Source organism: Myotis davidii, unplaced genomic scaffold (genome assembly GCF_000327345.1).
Source record: "Myotis davidii unplaced genomic scaffold, ASM32734v1 scaffold243, whole genome shotgun sequence".
In the NCBI taxonomy this organism is placed as follows: Eukaryota; Metazoa; Chordata; class Mammalia; order Chiroptera; family Vespertilionidae; genus Myotis; species Myotis davidii.
In genome coordinates this window covers 1,547,690-1,573,916 of record NW_006295183.1, presented here as the reverse complement: position 1 = coordinate 1,573,916, position 26,227 = coordinate 1,547,690, and the positions used below count along the sequence as shown (strand labels likewise).

General features: G+C 37.7%; 2 protein-coding genes across 3 annotated transcripts; both read right to left on the bottom strand.

Annotated features, from left to right (window-relative positions):
- On the bottom strand, window positions 1–1,346 carry LOC102760471 (protein unc-119 homolog A-like). Its single transcript, XM_015567877.1, is given in 2 exon segments — window positions 1–1,249; window positions 1,251–1,346. Coding segments are annotated over 2 exon segments (726 nt in total). The 5' UTR covers window positions 1,310–1,346; the 3' UTR covers window positions 1–582.
- Window positions 1,341–26,227, bottom strand: CCDC79 (coiled-coil domain containing 79). 2 transcript variants are annotated; one of them, XM_015567875.1, is made up of 17 exons: window positions 26,141–26,227; window positions 23,946–24,056; window positions 23,627–23,755; window positions 21,131–21,259; window positions 19,765–19,825; window positions 19,555–19,670; window positions 19,330–19,452; window positions 15,147–15,299; window positions 13,921–14,052; window positions 12,379–12,504; window positions 11,123–11,283; window positions 8,036–8,376; window positions 6,912–6,976; window positions 6,501–6,596; window positions 5,059–5,208; window positions 4,691–4,756; window positions 1,341–2,040 (listed from the first exon to the last, which is right to left on the bottom strand). In XM_015567875.1, exons 1-17 carry the CDS (start codon window positions 26,169–26,171, stop codon window positions 1,853–1,855), a joined length of 2,178 nt encoding a protein of 725 aa, XP_015423361.1. In that variant the 5' UTR covers window positions 26,172–26,227; the 3' UTR covers window positions 1,341–1,852. The 2 variants fall into 2 exon arrangements, with proteins under 2 accessions (XP_015423361.1, XP_015423362.1); XM_015567876.1 differs by lacking the exons at window positions 19,555–19,670; window positions 23,627–23,755; window positions 23,946–24,056; window positions 26,141–26,227 and having other exon boundaries at window positions 1,637–2,040; window positions 21,131–21,158.

The window sequence follows — 26,227 nt, the reverse complement described above, 5'->3', positions numbered from 1 at the left end:
ACAGAAAAGGCGAAAGAGTTTATTGAAAACTATATACAGTTGGTCCAGCCCCTAGCACAGGTGGCAGTCGGGGCCGATCCCTCCCACACCTCAGGCAGTATCTTGGCCCCTGATGATGGAGGCTAGGGCTGGGGCCAGAGCCTAAACCCCTTTGGGAGTCTTGGCAGCCAAGATCTTCATCTGTGAATTTACAAATCTAAACGGCCTGTCAGTGGTGGGCAGGAAACAAAGAATGGGTCTCTGCCTGACCCAGTCAAAGCCTGGGTAGGGGAACCCTGTTCTGAAACTTGGGCCCAAGAGGCCCAATTAGGCTGTCCAGAAATTCTGGCTACTCTCATAGGAGGCCTTCCTGGAGATGGAGGCAAATGGCCCCCCTACAACCCTATCCCACCCCAGATGCCAGGCCCCATGCGCTTTATGGACTGGGGCTGGGGACATCAGGCACCCTCCCTCCCAACACTGACTCAGGGTCCAGGGCCCCTGGGACACTTCCCAGGCAGAAGACCTGGGGTTGAGAAGTGAGCACTGGAAAGTCACAGCTGAGGGCCCAGGACCCTCCTGGGGTAGGAGGCAGTTGGGGGGTCAGGGCGTCCCACTGTAGGAATAGTCTGCTTTGTTGTGCATCACCAGCCGGTCATCCACGAAGTAGAAGCTGTCAGACTGCGTCTCATATGGGTGACGGATCATCTCATTGATCAGCTCCTCAGAGAGAGGGGGGAAGTCATAGATGTGCTCGCAGGTGTTCTTGCTGCTAGGGATGCAGAAGCCAAAGTGGAAGTCAAAGCTTTTGAGCAGCTGATTCCTGAAGTAGTGCCTCTCGATCATGCGGAAGTTGAAGACAGGCTTGTCTCCCACCGTGAACTCCACCATGGCTCCCACCTGCCTCAGGCGGAGGAAGGCAGGGGTGAACTGGTAGCGGACAAAGTGCCCAGCATTGGGGTCCAGGTCCCACAGGTTGATGGGCAACCGCTCTGAAGCTGGGGGCTTCTTGATTTCAAAGAGGACAGTGTCTGAATCCATGTCCCGAATCTTGAACCTGATGAAGTCGATCTTATATATATTCTCCTCCGGGGAGCACAGGTAGTCGCCCGTGATCCGCTGAAGCCCCAGCACGTCCTCCGGCCCTATCGGTTGCCTCCTCTGCAGCGGCCCTGGCCTGGGCCCTGGGCCTGCCTCCGGTTCCGACTCCGACCCGGATTCGGATTCCGCCTGCGGCTGCGGCTCCGGCTTAGGTTCCACGCTCAGGCCGAGGCCCCCGGAGAGGGCTCCGCCCCCATGCCGCCCCGCCACCGCCCTTCTTCACCTTCATGGCCTCGCGGGGACCAGGGCCGCGGCTCGCCCTCTGACCTATGTTCTTTGAGCTTAAGGAAAAATAAAAGCATATTCTTAAATGTTTGACCTAATGAAGGAATTTTGTCTTACTAATCCATACCTTGAAAATGTATTTATTTTATAAACAATTTTTCAAAAATGTTTTCATTGGCTTAGAGAGAGATAGAGAGATAGAACATTGATCAGCTGCCTCCTGCACGCCGCCTACTGGGAATTGAGTTCACAATCGGAGTCTGCAACCCAACCAGGAATCTAACGGGGGACCTCTTGGTTCATGGGTTGACACTCAACCACTGAGCCACACAGCCAGGCTAAACTATTTTAATATTTTGCTGTAGCTCATCACATCACAAAAAGAATTTAATGTAAATAGTATTCCTGTTTCCACATTCCTTGTCTCATGGGAGTTCAGAAGAATATTTTAAATTTTGTATCTTCAAGGCACTGTATTTTAAGAGTTCACAATAGGAAAATAAAAATAAAGTGAGTTCACAATAGAAACTGACAAGTTTTCTTCCAATTAAGGAGCCACAAACTTGGGGCGTTTGGTCAGCTTGTGGTATTTCTGAGCAAGGTCAACAGACTTCCGTCCTTGTTGAAAGGGGAAAGACCACAAAATTGCATTCCAGTGATTTCCCATTTTCTTAACTCCACTGAAAATGTAATTCACTTCTTCTTCAGTAAAGTTTTTACGAATTTTCCTTTCTTCTGCAATGAGAATTGGAGTACATATTAGTACCTGCTGGAAAAATAAAAATCTTCTTGAGACCCAAATAAGTATGTAACTTATTCTAAAGATAAGAACTATATAGTGAGAAAACTTCATGCCTGGGTTACTTATCAAATAAAAATCCATTTCAATTTTTAGAAGCTGAGTGCCTTCTATTAAGCTAGATGTTATCACTGTGACTTCTTCAATAATTTTATCCTATTGTAATAATACTTGCAACATTTTTCAATAAAGAAAAAAAGTGTACAAACATTTGACTGTTAATTCTCTTGATATTCCTGTGAGGACAGTTAATAAACAGCTTACCTATCTTATAGATACAGTCTTCCCAAAGGGCATCATAACTTCATAGAATAAAAAAGAATAACAACACTTGTTATTTTAATTCAGCCTTAATATTTTTAAAGAATAAAGGTCTTGAAAATTGCTTTAAATATTCACTACTTATATGGATGCTCAGCTTGTTAAAACTTTTAAAAAAATGGCTGCAAAAGGGGGAAGAAAAAATTTAACTGATTTTTAGAAATACTTTCTACAACAGAAAGAATGCACAGTTGGTATCTGTAAACACAAATATCTTCTGGTGATTATTAGGAAACAGTTCTTTTTAGCTTTTTCATTCATTGCTAATTCATGTTATCACTGTAGGTAGATGCTAATGAGGAGGGTTTTTTGGTATATTCACTTAAGGCTGCTATTTACTTTAGTAGGACCTGGAAAACCCTTAGAAAATCTTGTCCTTGCACGTCAAGACTATTAGCTATTTGTCCACCTCTCCTAGGACAGGAGCCACAGTTCAGATCTTTTAAAAGAGAAAGTCTTACCAGCAGAAGGCTAATAAATAAATGAAAATAACGTCTGAGTATAACTTAATGATCTTACTTAGAATGCAAGCTCCATGAAGACAGAATTTTTGTCTGTTTTGCTCACCACTGTATCCCCAGGGCCTAAAACAGTGTCTGACACATAAGAGGTGATTGATAAATATTTGTTGAAACAAAGAAGTTATTGGTAAAAACTGTTTTAAAGCTTATCAATGAAATTACTCCTTACTTTTGGGTCTACTGGAAAACTGAGGTTATCTAAGAAATGATTTGTTTCACTTGCTAAATGATTTCAACTCATTATAATCAGTATTAGATGGGTTATTATAACATTCAGGAGATTAGGGTACAGAATTGTTCATATAAAGCTAATCCCCACTTTTCCATTGCAGCTGCCACCTCATTGATTCCTATACTTAACATCTGTGCCCAATTCCCCAAAGGTTAGTGCAGCCGAGTAGTAGGCAGTCTAGAAGGAAGCAGCAGTTCTGTACAGCACAAGGCTCCCCTCTGTGGCTTCTTCACTGTTCCTCTTGATATTGATTGGGCAGTAGGAAAGAGCAGGAAAACAGGCAAGGTGGCCCAGTTTTAGACTTATTGTTCAAATCCCTTTAAGATACCAATCCATCTCAAAAAAGAGCCTTGTCCCTGAGGCTCTTTAAATTTTTTAAAAATTGATTTTTAAAGAGAGGAAGAGAGATAGATCAATTTATTGTTTGACTTACTTACACATTCATTGGCTACATGTTATATGCACCCTGACTAGAGATCAAACCCACACCTTGGTGTGTTGTGATAATGCTTTAACCAACGGAGAAATCGGCCAGGGCACTGAGGCTCTTTAAATGCTTATATGCTGCAATGGTCCCTTCTCAGAATCATCATCTCAAATTTAAGTGTAATCTATAACCAACTGATCTTACACAGCTTCCCTCCGGCCTCAGCTTTGTCTGGAAGGACTTCCGGTCTTATTAGCATATTACCCTTTTAGTACTATAGATTTGTTTTTAGCTAAAGCAATTCTAACCCACACAAAAAAATGTATGTATGTATGTATGTATGAATTGAATGTCACAAAACAGTATTTAGGATCCCTCTGTATGGTGATGACTGAGTGGTGATGACTGTTTCTAACACAAAAGAGAAATTTATCAAGTGGGAATGACAATATATCAAATTTTCCTGGCCTGCTTGTGAAAGAGATATGAGACCAATCTAATCACTACCTCCCTCAAGATGCCTTTCTAACATTCTAAAAAAGCAGGCCACATTATTAACTACTAGAGGTCCAATGCACAAAAATTTGTGCAAGAGTAGGCCTTCCTTCCCCCCAGCTGCCAGCACCAGCTTCCCTCTGGCACCCGGGACCCAGGCTTCCCTCCAGCTGCCAGCAGGCACCCAGGACCCGGGCTTTACTCCAGCTGCCGGCAGGCACCTGGCAGGCACCTGGCAGCCACCTGGGACTGGGCGGCTTCCCTCCCGCCCCGGCTTCATCCGGAATGATGTCTGGTCTAATTAGCATATTACCCTTTTATTATTATAGAAGATGTTTTTAGCTAAAGCAATTCTAACCCACAAAAAAGATGTATGTATGTATGTATGAATTGAATGTCACAAAACAGCATTTAGGCTCCCTCTGTATAATCAATGTGTAGCCATAATTATGTACATTTCATGAGGCTCTACAAATGATTTTACTTTGTAAAATAAGTGGGACAGTAAGTTGATGTTTCTCTCTTTTTCTTTCCTCCCTTCCTCTCTCTCAAATCAATCAATAAAAATGTTTTAAATTAAATATATTCACTTATTCCTCCAGAGGTAGTATGTTCATTACTGAGTAGTTGTCTTTTACGTGGGGTCAGCAGAATTTCTGAAAAATATGGAAAACATTTAGCATACTTAGTATATCAATTTGAGTAACAGCACATCAATTCCATTAGTATGAGATTTCCCTTATTTTCCCTTTCTAATAGGAATCCTTAGGTGGATTAGGAAAAATTTTTAAACCACCAAAAACTAAGTATGCTTACTGGATACATCATAAATCACTGGTTGCTCAGAGACAGATTTTCTTTTCAACATTATTTTACCCTCTAGCTTTAATATATGTCCTAGGTCATAGTTCAGAAGGTATAGTCATAATTACAGTTTTAAAGCTACTGAATTAATTACTTTTGTTATAGATAAGTGATTTCCTTAGTTCACTTTTATATCTGTCTTCAGCTTCCACAATGACTTTGTGACGATCACATTGGTATGGACAAGAGTGCAAGAGCTTGCTAAAATTTCGGCTATTCAGGGATTTTCCTACTGCTATGCAACCTAAAAGAAAACAAATTAAAGTGATGTATAAATGTTATAAAATGTCTAATAACAAATCTATGAAAGCAAATATCTTTATGATAGTAACTGAAATCAAATCAGGAATTTAATTATAAATATGTCGAAAAGTTCAAAGTCTTGTTAGAGATGGAAACATAACGAACACAATATAGTGAAATAAGTGTTACGATAGAGGTGTGAAAAGAGTTATGGTGATTGGTCTGGTTCTAAGCAGGAGTCACTGTTAGGAAAGATATGTAAAAGAAATAACTCATGTCCTGTCGTATTTTTTAAATGTCTCATTATAGAAAATTTCAAACACACAAGAGGAAAGGAAAAAGCATAATGAACCTTTATGTATCCATCATTCAGCTTCAATAATTATTAACTAATGGTTAATCATATTTTATCTACACTCCATGTATCCTGTCTGCCTGCCCCCAATGTACACATTAGATCAGCAGTCACCAGTCTTTTGGATCTCACAGACCACCGATTGGCAACTGCTGCACTAGATCATGAAGCCTGTAATTTGCATTAAAGAATTATTTCATCTATAAATACTTTGTATACATCCCTAACAGATAAGGACTTAAAAAAAAACCACATTATCACACCTAAGAAAAGTATGCTTAATATAATTAAATACCTAGTGTTTAAATTTCCCCATTATTTCAAAACTTTCTTTTTACAGTTGGTTTCTTTGAATCATGATCCAAACAAAGTCTACCATTACATTCAGTTTATTTTAATCTATCAAGTCTCCTCTCTTCCTCCTTATCATTTACTTGTTGTAGATACTGGATCATTTGAAATATGGAGTTCCCCAAAACCTGGGTTTTGCTGATTTTATCCTAGTTGCAGCCTTTAAAATGTTCCTGTGTACCCAACAAATTAGTAATTAGATCTAAAGGATTGATCAGATTCAGTGTTTCACTAGAAACACTTAAATATTTATTATAAGCATATATAAAACATGTTTAACTTATTCAGTAAAGTTAAACTTATAGTTGAACTTAAAGTTTACTTTGTCACAAGTAAAACTTATAGAAGTATTACTTCTGACAAAAAGAGAATAATAAAGTAATAAAAAATAGCTACATTGCTTCATATAAACAAATACTGGGAGCACAGGATGATACAGATAGAAGGCAATATTTTGAATGTTTAATGATACTACAAATGGTTATTTTTCCAAAGGAAATTAAATCACGCAGGCAGAACCTATTACAAATTCTACTTATTATCAGATAAAACTTTAATTATGAAATAACTAATTAAAAAATATTTACCTGAGCATCTGTACTTGAATATTTTGGGACAACTGTCAGCTGCTAGGAAATTGGTGACTTCTTTATTTATTATATCTGAACATAATGTAAATGGATCTAAAAAAAATTGCAAAATGCAAGATTTTTTTGAATACTAAAAAGAACCTGACATTTTTATAAGATTTATTAATTATCAAGAGATTTTCACAAACATTAGCCCAGTTTATGGGCTAATTGGAAACATCCAGTTATCCAATGAATAAACAAAAAAAGTTCTGGATGTCAGTAAAAGGTGACTGAGCATTTATACCAGAAAGAGAGTCAGAGGTGTTACATTGGAGGGCAGATATACTGATGTACATTTTTGGCTACGTTAGTCACCTAAATATATGTTTTCTTGAAAAATCAAAGAAGAAAAATTTTTAATCATACCTGTTACTGGTAACTGCTGCTTTCTATTTTTGACAATGGGATTTGGGTGTTTAAAAACACGGTCGCTGAAAGAAAATAGATACCAGATTACTAAAAGTAAACATATTGTTTGGGGTGTGTACAAATGTTTCTGTAAGCATTCTGAGTGTTTGACAGATAGAAGGAGCTGGAGATGGGATCAACCAAAATCTACCAAATTCTGCCCAAGTAAGGTCTGAGATGGCTGTAACCTTGTTTCTAAGAGTGGAGCTGAAACAAGACTCCAGAGGGCAATACCACTGATGCCAACAGAAATATGGGACAAAAAGTTGTAAAAGAGGAATACAGGAAGAAATGAGGACAAAAAAAGAGAAAGAACTGAGAGGGCCAAAGTGCAAAGGCTTGGCCCAAGAACGCATCTCACGGTTTCCCAATTCCACATCCCTGAGAAGTCAATTAAAATTAACATTAAGAATGGTTTTGAGAAAGAAAAAAAAGGGATGATAATTATACAGCCCATCTTTCTAATACTTAGTTTACCCTGCAACCTTCTCTAAACATAGGAGCATCCTCTTAAGTTTTCCTTCTAGCACAGTAACCATCAGAAGAGCAGAACACAAGAAAGGGTTTAAGAAGAAAGCTACAATCTCAGGTCCAGCCCTATAGGATACCTGTGAGGGAGAAAGGAAATGTAGCAGAAGTGAGGTATAGGGAACAAAAAGGCAAGCCTAATGCAGATTTTCATCACACCCTATTCCCTTTATCAAACTAAATTTACAAACTGGGTTTTGCTACATTGCTGATGGATTACCAGTGCATGCATTGTTACTGCAGGGTTTCACTTTGTTTTTTGAGTATCCTTTCTAAAATTCAAATCTGATCATGCCATGTAATTTGAAATTGTCAATGGCTCCCTACACCCCGAGTTAAAACCGAAAATCCTGAGTGTACCATGCAAGGCCCTAGATGAGCTGGCCCATACTTCCTCATCCAAAACTGCTTTCCCAACATTTCCTACTTTAGGCAGCTCCCCAGACATTGTTTTATCATTTCCATATCCCAGTGCTTATATAATGTGGCACATGGTACTGAACAAAAAATATTTGCTGAATTTTCTAAAAGTTAGAAACAATTATTAGACATACCTTGATTGAGAAACAGAATCTTTTTTTTCAAAAGTTCCTTCCTGTAAGTTTTGATTGCAGCTTGGGTTGGCTTTATATAAAGTCTTACTTTGCCCACTCTCCCTGTAACAAGCATTAACTGGATTTGCACTCCTTAACAGGGTCTTCATTTGGTCATCTTTTGTACATGCTTTAGACATAACTCCATGAGATTTGTAACTTTGAAGCTTTCTAGACTGGCTTGTATCCTTATCTTCTGCTTTGGGACCTCCACCAATACTATTTGTATGGAGGTGTTTCAATGTATTTTGAATATTTATGTTCACAAATGAAACATTATCTTTTTCTCTTTGTGTTTTTTCCTATAATGTGAAAATGACAAGAAAATAATTTCAAAGTAACCCATCTGCGTTATAATCCAATTTATACCCTTTTAATAATGCAGGAAAAATTTATACATTATAAATATACATGATAAAATAGAATATACATGATAAAAGGAGCAGTTTATATTAGAAATAAAAGGAAGTTTATTCAATATATTATTTAGAAACGACTGGGTAGCCATCTGAGGAAAAATAAATTGGGTCCATTTCTCACAATTCACACAAAAAAATGAACTAAATATTGATGTATAAAAATGAAATGATGTACGTTCTAAAAGAAAACATGACATTTTAATATTCTCAAGAGGAGGAAGACCTTTCCAACTATTACACAAAATCAATAAATCATAAGAGAAAAAAACTAATATAGTTTACCACATAAATTTTTTTTTAAAGTTCTGCTAGAGCAGTGGTTCTCAACATGGCTGCACATTAGAATTACCTGGGAATCTTTTTAAAATCCTGATTTCCGGGCCTCATCTTCCAGAAATTCTGTTTCTTTGTTACTAATGTTGTGGCCTCACCCCATAACAAAGAAACAGAATTTCCGGAGGATGAGGCCCAGAAATCAGGATTTTAAAAAGATTCCCAGGTGATTCTAATGTGCAGCCAAGGTTGAGAACCACTGTGCTAGAGAATAAGAATAATGTAAGGGGCCAAAGCCGGTTTGGCTCAGTGGATAGAGCGTCGGCCTGCAGACTGAAAGGTCCCAGGTTCGATTCCGGTCAAGGGCATGTACCTGGGTTGCAGGCACATCTCCAGTGGGGGATGTGTAGGAGGCAGCTGATCGATGTTTCTCTCTCATCGATGTTTCTGACTCTCTATCTCTCTCCCTTCCTCTCTGTAAAAAATCAATAAAATATATTTTTAAAAAAAAAGAATAATGTAAGGGATGGAGGTTAGGAGGAACTCAGAGGATAAAAGGGCCAGAAGCAAAACCCAGTGATAATCAAAACACCTAGAAAAGAATATGTATATCATATTTTAAACTACAGTATAGTTTTTCTACTAATGTTTACAAAAAGCTACTACAGTGAAATATGAAAAAGATCAACAATAGTGTAGAAAAATAGGCAAAAAAATGAACATTTCACAGGAAAGAAAATATAAATTGCTCTTAAACATATGAAAAAGTGCTCCCACTTAGAGTAAGATAAACATGAAAGCTACACTGAGATAGCTTTCTTCATCTATGACATTGGCAGAGATCAAAAGGGTATAGAAAAACACTCGTACATTACAGGTGGGAGCATAAGTTGGTACAACCTCTATGGAGAAACAGTTTGACAGTATCTTTCATAATAAAAATTATGCATAGTTATAAACACTTTTACATGTACAAAATGTCGATGTTATTAACTGCAGTATTGTTTGTAATAGCTAAAAGTTGAATCTAGCATATTCCTCAATGGAATGCTCTGAAATTGTAAAAAAAAAAGAATAAAGAGGTCTTCCAGGTAAAGATGATAAAGTTAACACCCATATGTATTTTGGGTCCTTCCATTTTTTTTTAGATATATTTTTATTGCCCTAGCCATTTTGTCTCAGTGGATAATGCATCGGCAGATCAGGGTCCCAGGGTTTGATTCTAGAGATTGTCAACCTCGGTTGCAGGCTCCTCCCTGGCCCGAGACCTGATTAGGGCTCGTGTAGGAGGCAACCTATCAATGTGTTTCTCTCACATCGATATCTCTCTCTGTCTTTCCTTCTCTCTACCGCTCTCTAAAAATCAATGGAAAAATATCCTCAGGTGAGGATTTAAGATAAATAAATACATACATACATACATACATACATTTTTATTGATTTCAAAGAGGAAGGGAGAGGGAGAGATAGAAACATCAATGATGAGAGAGAATCATTGATTCGCTGCCTCCTGCACGCCCCCTACTGGGGATTGAGCCCACAACCTGGGCACATCGAACCCGGGACTCTTCAGTCCACAGGCCAACACTCTATCCACTGAACCAAACCAGCTACGGTTATTTTTGGTCCTTCTATAAAACACCAATTAGAATAGCAGTTTTTTTTTTAAAAAAAGGCAAAACCCCACAAGGACAGGAGAAATGAAAGAAGAAATAAAAGCAACAACATTTTTGAAACTGAGTAGGAAATAGGTGAATGATAACCTATTTAGCAGACTTGATAAACCTGAATGCAAAGCTTACAATGGGAAAAGTCAAGAAACTACCTAACATATGCTACCAAGCTCTCAACATACACTTAGCAGGTAGTTGATTAACACCAGAAGGTCCTCTCCCTTCCCACGGCTGGAAATATAATCACTGAAGGAGACAAAACAGTCTCCACACTGGAAGACTCCAAGCAAAGCTGAAGGCAGAATACTATTCAAGAAACAGAATAACCAACTATTTACGTACTGAATTCTAAGACCCAAGCTGTCGTCCCCCATTTTGATTCCAGAGCACTTGTTGGTTGACAATCTCTAGGCAGATTAGACATTGGAGTTTCTCCAAATGACCCACTTAATCCTATGAGAATCCACAGTCAACAAATTTTCCAAGGAGACTTTTAGCATATGACTCTTAAACATGAGTAGCAACTAGCCCTGGCCAGTGTGGCTCAGTTGGGTGGGTGACATCCTGTGCACCAGGACTTTTTTAAAGAATAGCTTGGCAAGAAAAATCTTTTACTTTCTAACCTATATTGTTCAAAAATACTTTTAAAAAAGTTCTATAGTCTTTGAAACAAAGAAGCCAACCTCATTTTCTTCTCTTTCAAGCTGTTCTATTCTGTGAAGAATGTCCTTTGCTTTCTTCCAGTACTCTCCAATATTCTTCTCTTTCATATTTATGTCTTCTAATTGTTCTGCTTCATTTTCATCAAAAGGACATTCTCTTAGGCTTAGAGATAATTTCTCAGCTTTGCAATATGGGGAAAAACAGTGAGTTTATCCATTACCAGAAATGTTATTTTAACACTTTAAATAAGGACAACTTCATACCCCACACCTCCCCTAAATTCTGCCCTTCTAAACTATCTCAATTGAAAATAAGTGGAAAGCAAGTAGTTGGCAGAGGTCCAGGACCCTAAGAGTCATAAAACAGACTTTTTTCTTCAGAGTTATAGGAAAGAGAATAGCATGAAAATATGTTATCCCAGGCACATAAACACCCTCAGGTATGGATACCGGTTTTAAAATGTTTTTTTATAAAAATAGTTTTCATAAAGTAGTTCCTCCCTATAATCCTTTCTCTTTACACATGATGCAACAACAATTTTTCTTACACAAAGACAAAAATCGTTTTCATGGCCCTGGCCCTGGCTATCAATTCCTTTAATGCACCAGGCTCCTTCCTCTCAAAAGGTCTTATGCTTCACTGTTGCTAAGCCCTGAGATCCTCCCCCATAGAAAATTCCCTTCTTTTCATCTAATGAACTCTATACATTCAGATCTCAGTTCAAGAATCATTTCCTCCTGAAGCCTTTTCTACCTTACTATCTAGGTCTTAGTCCTTTGTTACAGACTCTAAGATCTGTGCTCTATCCATTCTAAACTCTTAAGTTAATTTATATAATACATTCACTTTTGAGACTATTCAATTATTATCTATTTCTCTAATTAAATTAAGTTCTGTGAGTGCACAGATTGTTTCTTATCACTATATTCCTAATGCCTAGCACAGTGCCTGGCTAATAATGGGCACTCAAACATTTTTCAAATAAATAAGTAAATATACTTTGTATTATGATTTAATCATGTTACCTATAGCCCTCAAACTATATTTGTCCACACTACACAAAATATGTGAATTATCTGTACTGTTGCTCTCTTCCATATAGGTTTTTGGTATGCCGAAACACTCCAGGTATCATGTCCAAATTAAATATTCTGCTCTTCAGATGTAAGAAGAGCCTGGGAGCTAAAGGGGCTTGGCTCATCAAAGCAGATATAAATTTCCCTTTATAAACTTTGTTTTGTGCGTGTGTGTGTGTTTTAAGTAACGATAAACTTACTAATTTTTTTGCAGTTGCAAAGCACAAAAATGGCAGCTTTGTTTAGTTCCTCATTCTGAGATTCAGTTAAGGCTTGTATCATGAGTGGAAGCCCATTGTTTTTAAAAAGGTCATACTGATTTTCCTCTGGAAAAGATATAAAAAAGTAAAGTAGAAGAAAGTTATTTTACCATAAACTATCTACATGAGATCATAATTTTTCCTGTGGTAATTATGAACATAGTCTAAATTAGAGAAAAACCAAGTTTCAAAAGTGTATTCAATTTAGGAAATAACTGACTCACATAAAATCATGTGAGTATCATAAGTGATGATCTCTGAAATACTGCCACAGAGTAGCATCATATCTCATGAGTGTAAACAAATGCCTTCACTTGGTTCTTAAAAAGGTATAGTTCCCAACCACCTGGTGTGTCTCAGTGGTTGAGCGTCAACCCAGGAACCAAGAGATCATGGTTCCATTACCAGTCAGGGCACATGCCTGAGTTGTGGGCTCAGTCCCCAGAAGGGGATGTGCAGGAGGCAGCCAATTGATAATGTTTCTCTCTCATCGATGTTTCTCTCTCTCTCCTTTCCTCTCTTTCCAAAAATCAATAAAAACATTTTTAAAAAGTATAGTTCTCAACTAAACCTCAATTAAAAAAATAAAAATTTAAAAAGTATACTAAATCCTAAATTATATAGAAGAAAAAGAATAGAGCCCTAGCTGGTTTTGCTCAGTGGATAGAGCGTTGGCCTGCGAACTGAAAGGTTCCAGGTTTGATTCCAGTCAAGGGCACATGCCTGGGTTGCAGGCTCTATCCCTAGTAGGAAATGTGCAGGAGGCAGCCAGATGTTTCTATCTCTTTCTCCCTCTCCCTTCCTCTCTAAAATCAATAAAAATATATTAAAAAAAAAAGAAAGTAAAAGAATAGAATGAACTGAAAATGAGGAAAGGAAGAGAGTAGAATAAACAAGAGAGCAAACAGAGAGTGGAAAAGTGGAAGGGGAAAGAGCAGAAAGGAAGAGAGAGTGAAAGAGGAAAGTGAAGAGAATTGGAAAGAAGGAGAATGGAAGAGGGAGAATGGCAGGAGAGTGAAGAGAAGGAGGAAAATGGAAGCAAGGAGGAAAAAGAGAGGTGAGAATGACAGGTAGAGAAAGAAATGATAGAACTTTTGAAGGTTTTCAGCAAAGAAGAATACGATTAGATCTGTGCAGCAGTGTGAAGCGTGTACTGAAAAATGGAGATGGAAGGGGAAACGGAACAGTCTACTGCAATAACGTTGGTGAAAGATGTGAAGGGGCTGGGGGTCTTGGAGAGTAGCACCGGAACTGGGCAGCAAGGGATACACAGAAGGGTCAACAGACGCAGAACCACAGGTCTTAGGGGCCAACCAAATACAATGGATTAAAAAGGATGAAGAGCAAAATGACTGGTTTTGGACCTGAGTGAATGGGAGAAAGGCACCACTTTTAAGTCTTTCATATGACTAGGAGGAAAAAACCCCAAAAGTGTTATTTCCACCCCATTTTAATAAGCACACTAAGTAAATCCTGTATTACCGCAAGTCTCTGTGCAATGACCAAGAGTAAGAATGATGCTAAATTTTTCTGCTGAATCCAGACTTTCATGAAGCAGTAATGCCAGAAGTTTTGAAACAATGTGGTACTTGGATAATACTTCACCAAAAGTACCTATTAGTATAAAATAGAAAAGAAAAAGAGTAAATACAAACTTATAACTATACATATACTATTTCTCATACATACTGTTTTTCAGATCTTATCCTAAGAGAATGATCTTATATATCTATATAACATCTAATATATATGTCTACATATATATGTAAATATAAATAAATGAGTAATAAGAGAGTGGCTTATATAGCCTTCATTAATCCCTCTTCTCATATTAAAGATATTTTACTAAAGCAAGTTTTTTAAAGAATGGTTTCTTCTTATTTACACTGCATAATGTTGGTAATATGCAGCATTCCTAAAAGTTGAATATGCTTATTCTCATCTTACACACCTCTTATTATCTAGATTGGACAGTAAAGACCTTCCTATGTAACTAATTCCTGCTTGTCAATGAAATCCACTACTAACTGGCCATGATTCTATTGATGATGATGATGCAGTGAAGCTACCTGAAGCTGAGATGTGACAGAATTCAAGAAGTCTGCCATTTTAAACGATACTTCTGCTCATAAGGTTGTGAATTTCTTGAGGGACTATATCTTCATCATTTTTGCATCTCTAGAGCTCACATAGAGCCCTATGCATAGCAGGCCCTCATAACTGATTTTTAAAAAATCTACTTACTTCACAGTTATTTGTGAATGTCAAGAGTTGCTTATTACAAATTTATAGATTACCAATCCTCAGTGTTTATGAGAAGCAGGCATGGGTTCAACTCTGGTTCTGTCACTCACTAGAAATGGCTGGGTAAGTCAGACCTCACATTTATCAGAAAGAGGCATACCTTAATTCTTTATAAAATTTTTTAAAAATCTATAGATAAGGGTTTTCCATTCCTTATGTCTCCAAAATGTCCCTTGATTTCTCATCTAATCTTTTTAATTTAATGCCACTTTAAGTGAAACAAAGGCTTAGAAATGGTAGAATCTATTATTAGACTTGAAGTCAGATTTGAACCTTCTGGTGGTGGGAGGTTATAACCTCCATGAGGAAACAGATAATCCATATTCAAGCTACCATTTCAACCCTCATGTGCTGAACTCAAGCAAAATGCAATTGTAGAAAAATGACTAAGCATTTTTACTCACTATTATCAGCAATACATGCATCCACTGTCTTTGTCACCACCACTGCAAGCTTAGCACTTGAAAGAGTCTTATGTGAATCAGATTCCAGTTGCACAAGAACTTGACACAATACATCCAGTCCACCCACAGATATAAAGTATTTCTGAACATGTGCTTAAGGAATAAAATAGAATGATTAACACCCCAAACAAAACAATTGTATGGTTTCATTCATAATCTGCACTAAATGTAACATTGACTTGACTTTTTCAAATAGAGCAGTGGTTCTCAACCTGTGGGTCGCAACGACCTTTGGCGGTCGAACGACCCTTTCACAGGGGTCGCCTAAGACCATCCTGCATATCAGATATTTACATGACAATTCATAACAGTAGCAACATGACAGTTATGAAGTAGCAACAAAAATAATTTTATGGTTGGGTCACAACATGAGGAACTGTATTTAAAGGGCCAGGAGGTTGAGAACCACTGAAATAGAGTCACATCCCTCAGTATCCTTAGGGGATTGGTTCCAGGACCCCCCCACCCCCACCCTTCCACCCTACCCTCAGATACCAAAATCCTAGAATGCTGAAGTCTCTTATTTAAAATGTATTTGCATATAACCCATACACATCCTCCCGTATAGATGACTTATGATGTCTAACACAATGTAATGCTATGTAAATAGTTTTTATACTGTATTGATTAGAAAATAATGACAAGGAAAGTCTGTACATATTCAGTACAGACGTAACCATCATATGCCTAACTACATATCAGCAACAACAGAACTTTATTTTTTGAACTAGAGGCCCAGTGCACGGATTCGTGCACTGGTGGAGGGCATGGCCTGCGGGGATTGGCCCACAGTGGGAGCTCTGTTCATCCCAGTCAGCTTAGTGGCTCTCCCACTGTGGGAGCGCACTGACCACCAGGGGGCAGCTCCTGTGTTGAGCTTCTGCCCCCTGGTGGTCAGTGCGCTTCAGAGTGACTGGTCGAAAGTCATTCTGGTTGTTCCACCGTTCGGTCCCTGGGCTTTTATATAGATACTAGAGGTCTGGTGCATGGATTCATGCACCAGTAGAGTCCCTTGGCCTGGCCTGTGCCCTTTTGCAATTCGGGACCCCACTGGTGCACAATCAGGGCCAGGGAGGGATCAGGGGAGGGCTCCAGGGCATGTCTGGCCTGGTCTCGCCCAGTCCTGATCTGCCAGATCCCAGCAGCAAACTAACCTACTGGTCGGAGCATCTGCCCCTGGTGGTCAGTGTGCATCATAGCTACCAACTGAATGGTCAAATGGTCGGACAGTCGCTTAAGCTTTTATATATATAGACTAGAGGCCCAGTGTATGAATTCATGCACAGGTGGGATCCGGCTGGCCTGGCCCCAAATGGGGCGGATGGGGGCCAGGACTAGGGGTGGAGCTGGCAGGGGGGAGAGGTTGCAGGAGGTTGGCTGGGGTATGGGGGAGCGATCAAGAGTGGGGCTGGCCAGGGGGAGGGGGCTGCGGGAGGTGGGCCAGCCAGCCCCACCCCCTGATCAGGGCCAGTTCACTGGCCGCAGTGGGCATCATAGCGACCGGTCATTCCAGTTGTTATGGTATTCAGGTCGCTGGCTTTTTATATATATAGACTAGAGGCCCAGTGTATGAATTCATGCACAGGTGGGATCCGGCTGGCCTGGCCCCAAATGGGGCGGATGGGGGCCAGGACTATTGGGAGGAGGAGATGGCAGGAGGTTGGCCAGCTGGCCCACCCCATCGGGGCCTGATCAGGGCTGGGATGCCTGGGGAGAGGGGCTGTGAGCTGATCGGGGTAGTGGGGGCTGATTGGGGGTGGGTCCAGCTGTGGGGAGGGGCTATGGGTGGCGGGCTGGCCGGCCTCACCCCCAAATGGGGTGGTGGGGGCTGATCGGAGGCCAGCAGCCTGGGGGAGGGGCCATGGGTGATTGGCCAGCCGGGGCCGGCCCTGCCTCTGATCAGAGTGGGGTGGGCTGATCTGGGGCAGAGCTGACTGGGGCTGTGGGCCAATCGGAGTGGTGGGGGTCCTTTGGGGGTGGAGCTGGCAGGGGGGAGAGGTTGCAGGAGGTTGGCTGGGGTATGGGGGAGCGATCAAGAGTGGGGCTGGCCAGGGGGAGGGGGCTGCGGGAGGTGGGCCAGCCAGCCCCACCCCCTGATCAGGGCCAGTTCACTGGCCGCAGTGGGCATCATAGCGACCGGTCATTCCAGTTGTTATGGTATTCAGGTCGCTGGCTTTTTATATATATAGATTTTCTATTGGCAGTTGCTTAAATTTGTAGATGCAAAACCCACACATACAGGGCCAAGTGTACTTACTAAAAATTCAAAATTAAAGAATGAAAAGTCCAATCTTTACCTGCACATATACATAGTCATAACATAAATTACTTCCTTATGTAAGAAACTCACTTTGACATAGTACAGGTGTATGTAGAGTATAGTTTTTTTTTGCTTGTGTTAGATATCTCTTTTGCTTCTTTTAGTGAGAACTGGTATATTTTGCAAAAATGACATTAAACTAAAACTCTGCAAAAGAGCTATAAAGAATAGATTCATTGATCTAGCTTGGTACTCCAATTAGCAAGCTGCTTATTTTCTGAATTCCAACATAATTCATTCCTCAGATTGCTTTAATCTACAAATAGCAAAGTAATTTACCTGTTCCAAAAGAACACGTTTCATCCATCTTACTTAAGCCTAATTTTTTTATTTCTTGGAGCATAAAATTATAACATGTTGAGTCATGACAACTGTTCCAAGAAAAGAATCAGTGACAGATATCATTTTTAAGAGTCTGAATTCTTTTGTTCCCTTGTGAAAATGATTCTGATAAAAAAGTATCCATGAGTCTGTGCATTCAATAGTCTCTGAAACCCCTATTCCAGCAATGAGCTTACATAAATGACTATATGGGCTAGTTATTACAATTCTGTCATAAACCTTCTTCCCAGCCTACCCTAGTATCACAAATTGAGCCAAGATGTTTTAAACAAAAAAATTACTTTTGATATTGTTCCATAAAAAACAAAGATCTTAATCTAAAAATATCGTGTTGCCCTTGGAGGTGTGGCTTAGTTATTAGGGCATCAACACAAGCACTGAAGGGTCAAGGGTTTGATTCCCAGTCAAGGGCATGTACCTAGGTTGCAGGTTCCATCCCTGGCCCAGTAGGGACACATCTGAGAGGCAACCAATTGATGCGTCTCTCTTACATAAATGTTTCTCTCTCTCTCTGTCTGTCTCTCTCTCTCTCTCTCTCTCTCTCTCTCTCTCTCTCTCCCCCATCCCTCCTACCCTCCCTCCTCCCCTCCACTCTCTCTAAATATCAATGGAGAAGATATCCTGGAGTGAGGATTAACAAAAAAATAAAATACAATAAGTACACACACACGCAAGGTTTTTGGTTGATCACTTCCCACCCACACACCCTCCCTCATCTTCCTCCTGAAGTTCTACAGTCTGTACTATTCTTCTATGTCTCTAGATCTATTTTGTTCAACAGTTTATTTTGTTTATTAGAGTCAACATATGAGTGAGATCATATGATACTTCCCAATATCTTCCTAACAGATCCACTTTTAAGATTTTCCTATCTGTGATAGTCTAAGTCAGCGTTTCTCAACCTGTGGGTCGCGACCCCTTTGGCGGTCGAACGACCCTTTCACAGGGGTCGCCTAAGACCATCTTGCATATCAGATATTTAAATTACGATTCATAACAGTAGCAACATTACAGTTATGAAGTAGCAACGAAAATAATTTTTTTAAACGTATTTTATTGATTTTTTTACAGAGAGAAAGGGGGGACAGAGAGTTAGAATCATCGATGAGAGAAACATCGATCAGCTGCCTTCCGCACACTCCCCACTGGGGATGTGCCCGCAACCAAGGTACATACCCTTGACCGGAATCGAACCTGGGACCCTTGAGTCCGCAGGCCAACGCTCTATCCACTGAGCCAAATCGGTTAGGGCAATAATTTTATAGTTGGGTCACAACATGAGGAACTATATTTAAAGGGCCAGAAGGTTGAGAACCACTGGTAAGTGCATCCAAAATGACCCAATTTACTGGAGTAAAATTAATCCATTAATTCAATTAATACAATAACTAATTCAATAGTTTTTTATTATACTTTGAAATAGCTTCTTCAAATATAACTTATAGAATAATGTATACTTACTGTTATTTGCAAGAGTGAGTCCAATAAATGAACAGAGAGGGCGAATTATCTCAGGCATCATACAATTTTTTAGCCAGTCATTAGCATGTGGAAAAAGTGAACAGCAAAGCCTTTGATTTTCATCTGAAAGAAGACAAAGTTAATCATATTTTAATATATTTGGAAAATATAAATTTGCATTTGTTCTTATCTTTATTTTTATATTCATATATTTGAGATAAATACCATTTTGAGGATTGTTGACACAGACACACAGAGTACCACACACTGACGACCACAACTGATAATTCTGGAAAACATTTTTATCTGACAAATTCAACTCATATTTTGAAAGGGCTGCCCTAGTAGATTAAAAAGAAAAGGAAGTAAATTAATAAAAATGTGTAAGGTCTTAAGTAATAACTAATTAGTAAAAAGAAATTTATATTTGCTTACCTGAACAACTCTGACAGAATTTTAAAACAACCTGTTTCTCTCACAAGCGTTTGTCCAGTCCCTTAAAGGAATAGCCACATTATTACAGGAATATGACTTTGTTTAGAAGTAACTTGGCAAAAATGGAAAACATTTAAGTAGTATTTTGATAAATAACTTTTAATTACTTTAATAACTTTTAATTACGGTAGATAAAACCTAATCAAGATAATGGGAAATGTATTACTTATGCTTTTAGCAGTTGTTCCCAACCATTTTTTGGCCATGCCCCACCTAAGCATCTCTAAAATCCTGATGCCCGCCCCAGCACCCACCCCGTAACATATAATTCTTATTATTCAAAAAGTGAACTTTGCACGTGGAGGAAGCCTAAAAGGCCATTAACTTAGTCTACACAAGTTTCCAAAGAACATGGCATCCATGAAAGAGAAAAATAAAAGAATGAAAGGACAATTGAAGTACTGAGGAAAAAATCACTAAAAAGTAATAATATGAAGTGATATGAAAAAACAGCAAATAAAGTTTCAAAACATATAACAGAGACCTGAATGCATAAATATGTCACAATATATGTTTATATACTGTATATGAGGCCCCTAGAACCATAAGAAATGCAAAAAATTCACTGTTAATAACTAATTCTTGAATGGCCCCCCTTAAAAATCAAATTACCCCCCTGTGCAGCATGTGCCCCACGTTGGGAACCACTGCTTACAGAATAACAGCACTCAAATTTCTTCTAAAAATTACAAAACATGTATTTTGCCTGGTTATGTGCTACAAAATAAGATGCTCCAAAATATTAAAAAATTCAAAGTACAAAAAATAAAATCTAGAAGCATTTTAAATGATTATAAAATGTCTAACAATTTGAAGATGTAAATAAAGCAATGTTAAAAAATAACCTTGGCCTGAGCAGTAGGTATACAGGATCATGCTATACTATCTTTGCAACTTTTCTGCAAATCTAAAATTATTCAAAAATAAAAACTGAAAAACAAAACAAAAACTTTAGCCAAGAGCTACATGAAATTTAAGGTCATTGCTGACTGAAAGCAAACACTAACTAAATGGCCAATTTAGTGATATACCAACCAAACTAATTCATTAAATGCCTCTCTTTTGCTTTCAAAGCTGTTTTTTTATGTTAATTAAATATACAAATCACTTTACTATTTGTTAAAATTAATAAATATCGAACAATTAAATGCATGCTATTAATTCTCTTTTCTTAAAGCTAGTAGTTCTCATAAGTTACTAAGAACAAAAGACACTGATGTAAGGACTAAAATAAAAGGATTAATAATAATTATCCCAACTTATTGTTTTTAAAAACTGTTTCTACAACACAAAAGAATGTACTTACTATTATTTGAAACTAGAACCAAAATAACATAGACAGACATTCTTTTCAAATTTGTGTTTGAATCATTAGATAAGAACCAAATTAAGTCTTCAAACAATTCTGAAGTGCACAAAGTCTGCTGACAATAAACTGAAATATAAAAATACAATTTTAATTTCTCTGCATAGTACAAATCAAATATCATTTCATTGACATTTATTGATCATATAACAAAATCTCTGACAAACTGATATATGCTTATTAAATTAGAAGACCAAAGAAGCAATATCTTAATCAAAAGTACTTAATCTAGGCTCTAAAAAATGTGCCACAACCCCCTAGAATTTCCAATAAAAACCTAACTGAATAAAAACTTAAAATATGACACACACAGCCCCATACAGTTTGGCTCAGTGGATAGAGCCTGCAGACTGAAGGGTCCGTGTTCGGTTCTAGTCAAGAGCACATACCTTGGTTGCAGGCTTGATCCCTAGTAGGCAACCAATTGATGTGTCTCTCTCACATCGATGATTCTCTGTCTCTCTCCCTCTCATCCACTCTCTCTAAAAATCAATGGGAAAAATATCCTTGGGTGAGAATTAACAACAACAAAAAATATGACACACACAAAATTTAAGAGGATGAGTAAGTAACAAAAACATAGCAAGGGAAAAATTTAAGAAAATTCAGAAACCTGCTTTAGAAAGCAGAGGAAGAAACGATACTTGTGATATTTTTTAAGATTTTTTTAGAAATAAAAATATCTTTCCAAAAAATGATACCTACATGACAGTAGGAATTTTGTGATAATAATAAACAGATTAAAAAAATAATTTTAATACATGGATGGATATATAATCAATATTTTATCCAGTGTCTAAAACCAGCTATTAGACTCTTTCTAAAGGCAAGGACAATGTCTTATCTATCCCCAATGCCTAGCACACAGCTTCTTAGCAAGTAATGAATATTGAATGGATAAAAATATCTATATATATAAAAGGCTAATATGCAAAGTGTCCTCTAGAGAGTTTGACTGGGAGACCAGTAGTTCAATCGCTCGCTATGATGTGCGCTGAACACCAGGGGGTGGCGCGGAACAAAACAAGGCCCCAGCTGGCAGCTGGGAAAGGAAGGCCCTGTCTGGCAGTCAGAAGGCCCTGATTGGCCCTGATCCTGGCCAGGCCTAGGGACCTACTCATGCACAAATTTCATGCACTGGGCCTTCAGTATGAATACAGAGTTGTTTAACAAATCAGTGGTTTATATTCAAACTCGTTTCAGAAAAATTGTATGAATTTGTATACCTAGAGCATATTTATCCATATACAAGATGGTTGTAGGTTATCTTCATCTTTTGATTCAATGAACAAAATAAAAAAATCAGTTATAGACCCACTGCATATAATAATTCATTAAGTGATTGATGATGGTACTATCTCAAATCAATATGAAAAAAATCTACTTTTTAATAAGAAGTATTAGGATAGCTGGGTTGCCATTTTAAAAAAAGGTAAAACTGGAGCTATTCATCACACCATAACTCAGAAAATATTTAAAAGAATAAAAAATGTAGAAGTGAAATAACCATACAAGTACCAACAGAAAATGTGGGTAGATTCCCTATAAGCTGGGACTATGGAAAACTTTTCTATGGCTCAAAATACAAAACAAAATGGGAAAGGATGAATTTTATTTTCATAAAAAATAAATAAATAAATAAAACTTATACATGGTAGTAAAAAATAAAGTGAAAATAAATGTTTCCAACTAATGCCAAGGAGAATTCTGAAAGATTTTGAATGGACAAAATTATTACTGAATGTCCTATCTAGTGCACCCTTCTATATTATCTGTGTCTTTCACTGTCTTTGAGCTATTTCCCAATTCTGTAAATTATTTTTTTTAAATCTGATAGTAATGCAAACTACTCCTGCAGAAATGCAAAACATTTGGACATTAGAATGCAATTAATTATTGCCCTGCAGATATTGACGAATTAAGTACCTATTTATTTCTATTTCAGCATTCTTAAATGCCTATATTGGTTTTTGCCATTGCCTTTAACACACTTGTGACATTTTACTGAGTCCTTCATTAGTTAATAAGTTAAATATAATCTTTGGCATATATTAATTAATATTTAAAAATTTTTTTTATTGATTTCAGAGAGGAAGGGAGAGGGAGAGAGAGAGAAAGAAACATCAATCATGAAAGAGTATGATTGGCTGCCTCCTGCACACCCCCAACTGGGGATCCAGCCTGCAACCCAGGTATGTGCCCTTGACCAAAATCAAACCCAGGACCTTTGAGTTCACAGGCCAACCACTGAGGCTCTATCCACTGAGCCAAATTGGCTAGGGCTGGCATACATTAATTTAAATAAATAAATAAAATACCTGGATAAAACTATCCAGACACATACAAAGGACATTTAATTCTACAATTATTTTTAGTAGTTTATTAACATATAACACAATACTTGAAGGATAATGAAAAAAAGTTCTTATATTTTACCATTTTTTTCTGCAACAGTTCCTAATGTATACAAGGCTGCTTCTTTTACCATGCTATGTTCACTTGACTTTGCAAGATTTTTTACAAACATCAAACCACCAATTTCCCGAAAATATACACCTGCATCACCTGTAGGATGTGCAGACAAAACAAAATAGAAATCTTATTTATTATGATTATTCTTTTAAGAATAAAATAAATCATATGAACATCGTAACAAAACATGTAGAGCAACTGAGTAGAAAAGAGCTATGGATATTTCATATGTCACAATACTAAAGAACTAGAATCATAGATAAAATTCACTATCATGTCTTACTGTTTTGTTGACAGATTGAATGAATAGTGACCAAAGCTTCCTTTTGTGATAAAGGGTTGTCCATTTGATACTTCAGACACTCCAATAATAAGTTCAGGTCAGTCTTCATTTCTAAAGAACAAAAATTTCATTATTTTAAAGCAAATCTTTCTTTTTAAAAAGTAACCATTTAAATTTCACTTTCTAAATATATATCATTATAATGTTTGCTTTTTAAAAATAAGTATGTGTTACTTTTATAGTCTAACAAATAATAAAGACATATAAAACAATTCTGTTCCTTAAATAAAAGTACTTAAAATTATTTGCTCTTCCCCTTTCATGAAATATAGGAATAGAAAATCCAAATATTATTCTCTTTAAAGCTACACTGGTTTAAATATCTGCCATTTAGACATAAACTAAATAAAAATGAAAATATGACATTATAATTTGTGGGGTGCTACTGAAGCCTGTCTTACAAAAAAAGGTCTCAAAGTAATGATCTTGCTTCTACCTTAAGAAACTAGAAGAGTAAATTAAACCCTAAGCAAATAGAAGGAAAGAAATTATAAAGATTAAAGCTGAAATTAATGAGATAGAAAAGAGAAAAACAATAGAGCTGATTCTTTGATTAGTTTAATAAAACTGAAAAACCTCTGCACAAACTGATCAGGAATGAAGGAGAAAAGACACAAATTACCAATATCAGAATGGGAGAGATGGCATCACCATGGATTCTACAGATAATAATGGTTATGTACAACTTCATACCTATATGACTTAGGTGAAATGGACAAATTGCTTGAAAAACACAAATTACTAAAACTCACCCAAGAAGAAACAGATAACCTAAATAATCATATCTCTGAAGGAAATTAAAACCAATGTTAAAAACCTTTCTGTAAAAAAAAACCAACCACCCTCCAGCCCTAGCTGGTTTGGTTCAGTGGATACAGCATCAGCCTGTTGACTGTAGGGTTCCAGGTTCGATTCTGGTCAAGGGCACATGCCCAGGTTGCAGGCTTGATCCCCAGTGTTGGATGTTCAGGAGGCAGCCAATCAATGATTCTCTCTCATCATTGATGTTTCTATCTTTCTCTCCCTCTCCCATTCTCTTTGAGATCAATAAAAAAATATTTTTTAAAAAAACAAAAAAACCCTCCAGGTTCAATTCAGATGACTTCATTTGTAAATTCTTCCAAATATTTAAGGAAGAAATAATATTGATTCTACACAAACTATGGACATTTGACACTGGTGCTTTCAAACAATCTTTCTCACAAAGCATTCTTCCAATGTCATCTGGCTATCATCTAAAAGACCTAACATTTCTCAATACCTAAACTATATCAAAGCTATGCTAGCTTAGAGGAACTAAAGAGGATTCCTGACCGCAAAATGAAGAGGGCTGAGTGCAAAGACCAAACTGGTATGGGGCATCATGTGCAAAAAACAGGCCATGCACAAAAGGGCCAAGTACAATAGAAGAATAACTATCCATGCCTAAATAAGAATTTAATCACTCCATGCCACAGCCTATTAATACAGAAGGCTCCTTCCCAGTTGGAGGGAAAGTGCCATTAGAGAATGAGCTCACCCTTTCCATTCCCTGATTAAAGAATAAAGTTTCTCCTCTGCTTTACCAAACTAGATCTCGCTCTATTGGTGCAAACAGCACTGGGCAGAAGGACTCTGATTTGGGTCCCAGGACCTGAAGGGTCGATAACACTAAGGCTGATTTCCAAAATACCACATTACATTCCTGACTCTCCACCTTTCTGAAATGTTTTTCTCAGTCTTCGGCCAAATCCTTATGTGATGAGGAACACTATTCCCCATTCTTTTCTCTTTTAATATTTTCTCTCTGGTAATTTCCTCCATGCCCATGGATTTAATTTTTATTACACTAAGGATCAGTCTGAAATCTTCCAGGCATACTTTGATGCTAGTTCTCTGAGGTTCCCAACTCTTCTTGTATTTACCTCCATTAAATCAACTTTCATAATTAAAAGTGTTCTAATTATCAGTGTATCTTTTCCTATTAGAATGTCGGTTTCCTGAGTGAGTGTGACAGGCACAGAGTAGGTGCTTGATAAATATTTATGTAAATTGCTGAATTCTTCTTTCATTTTCTGGATCCTATCAGATAATCTGCAGTATTACCCACAAATATATAAAACTAGTTCCAGACATATGATCCATTAACTTCTCACCTTGTGTTTTCTTTGTGTCCTCACTTTCCATGCTTGTCTGGTTTTTTTCCCCTCCTTATATTTCACCTATAAGATAAAAGTATTTTT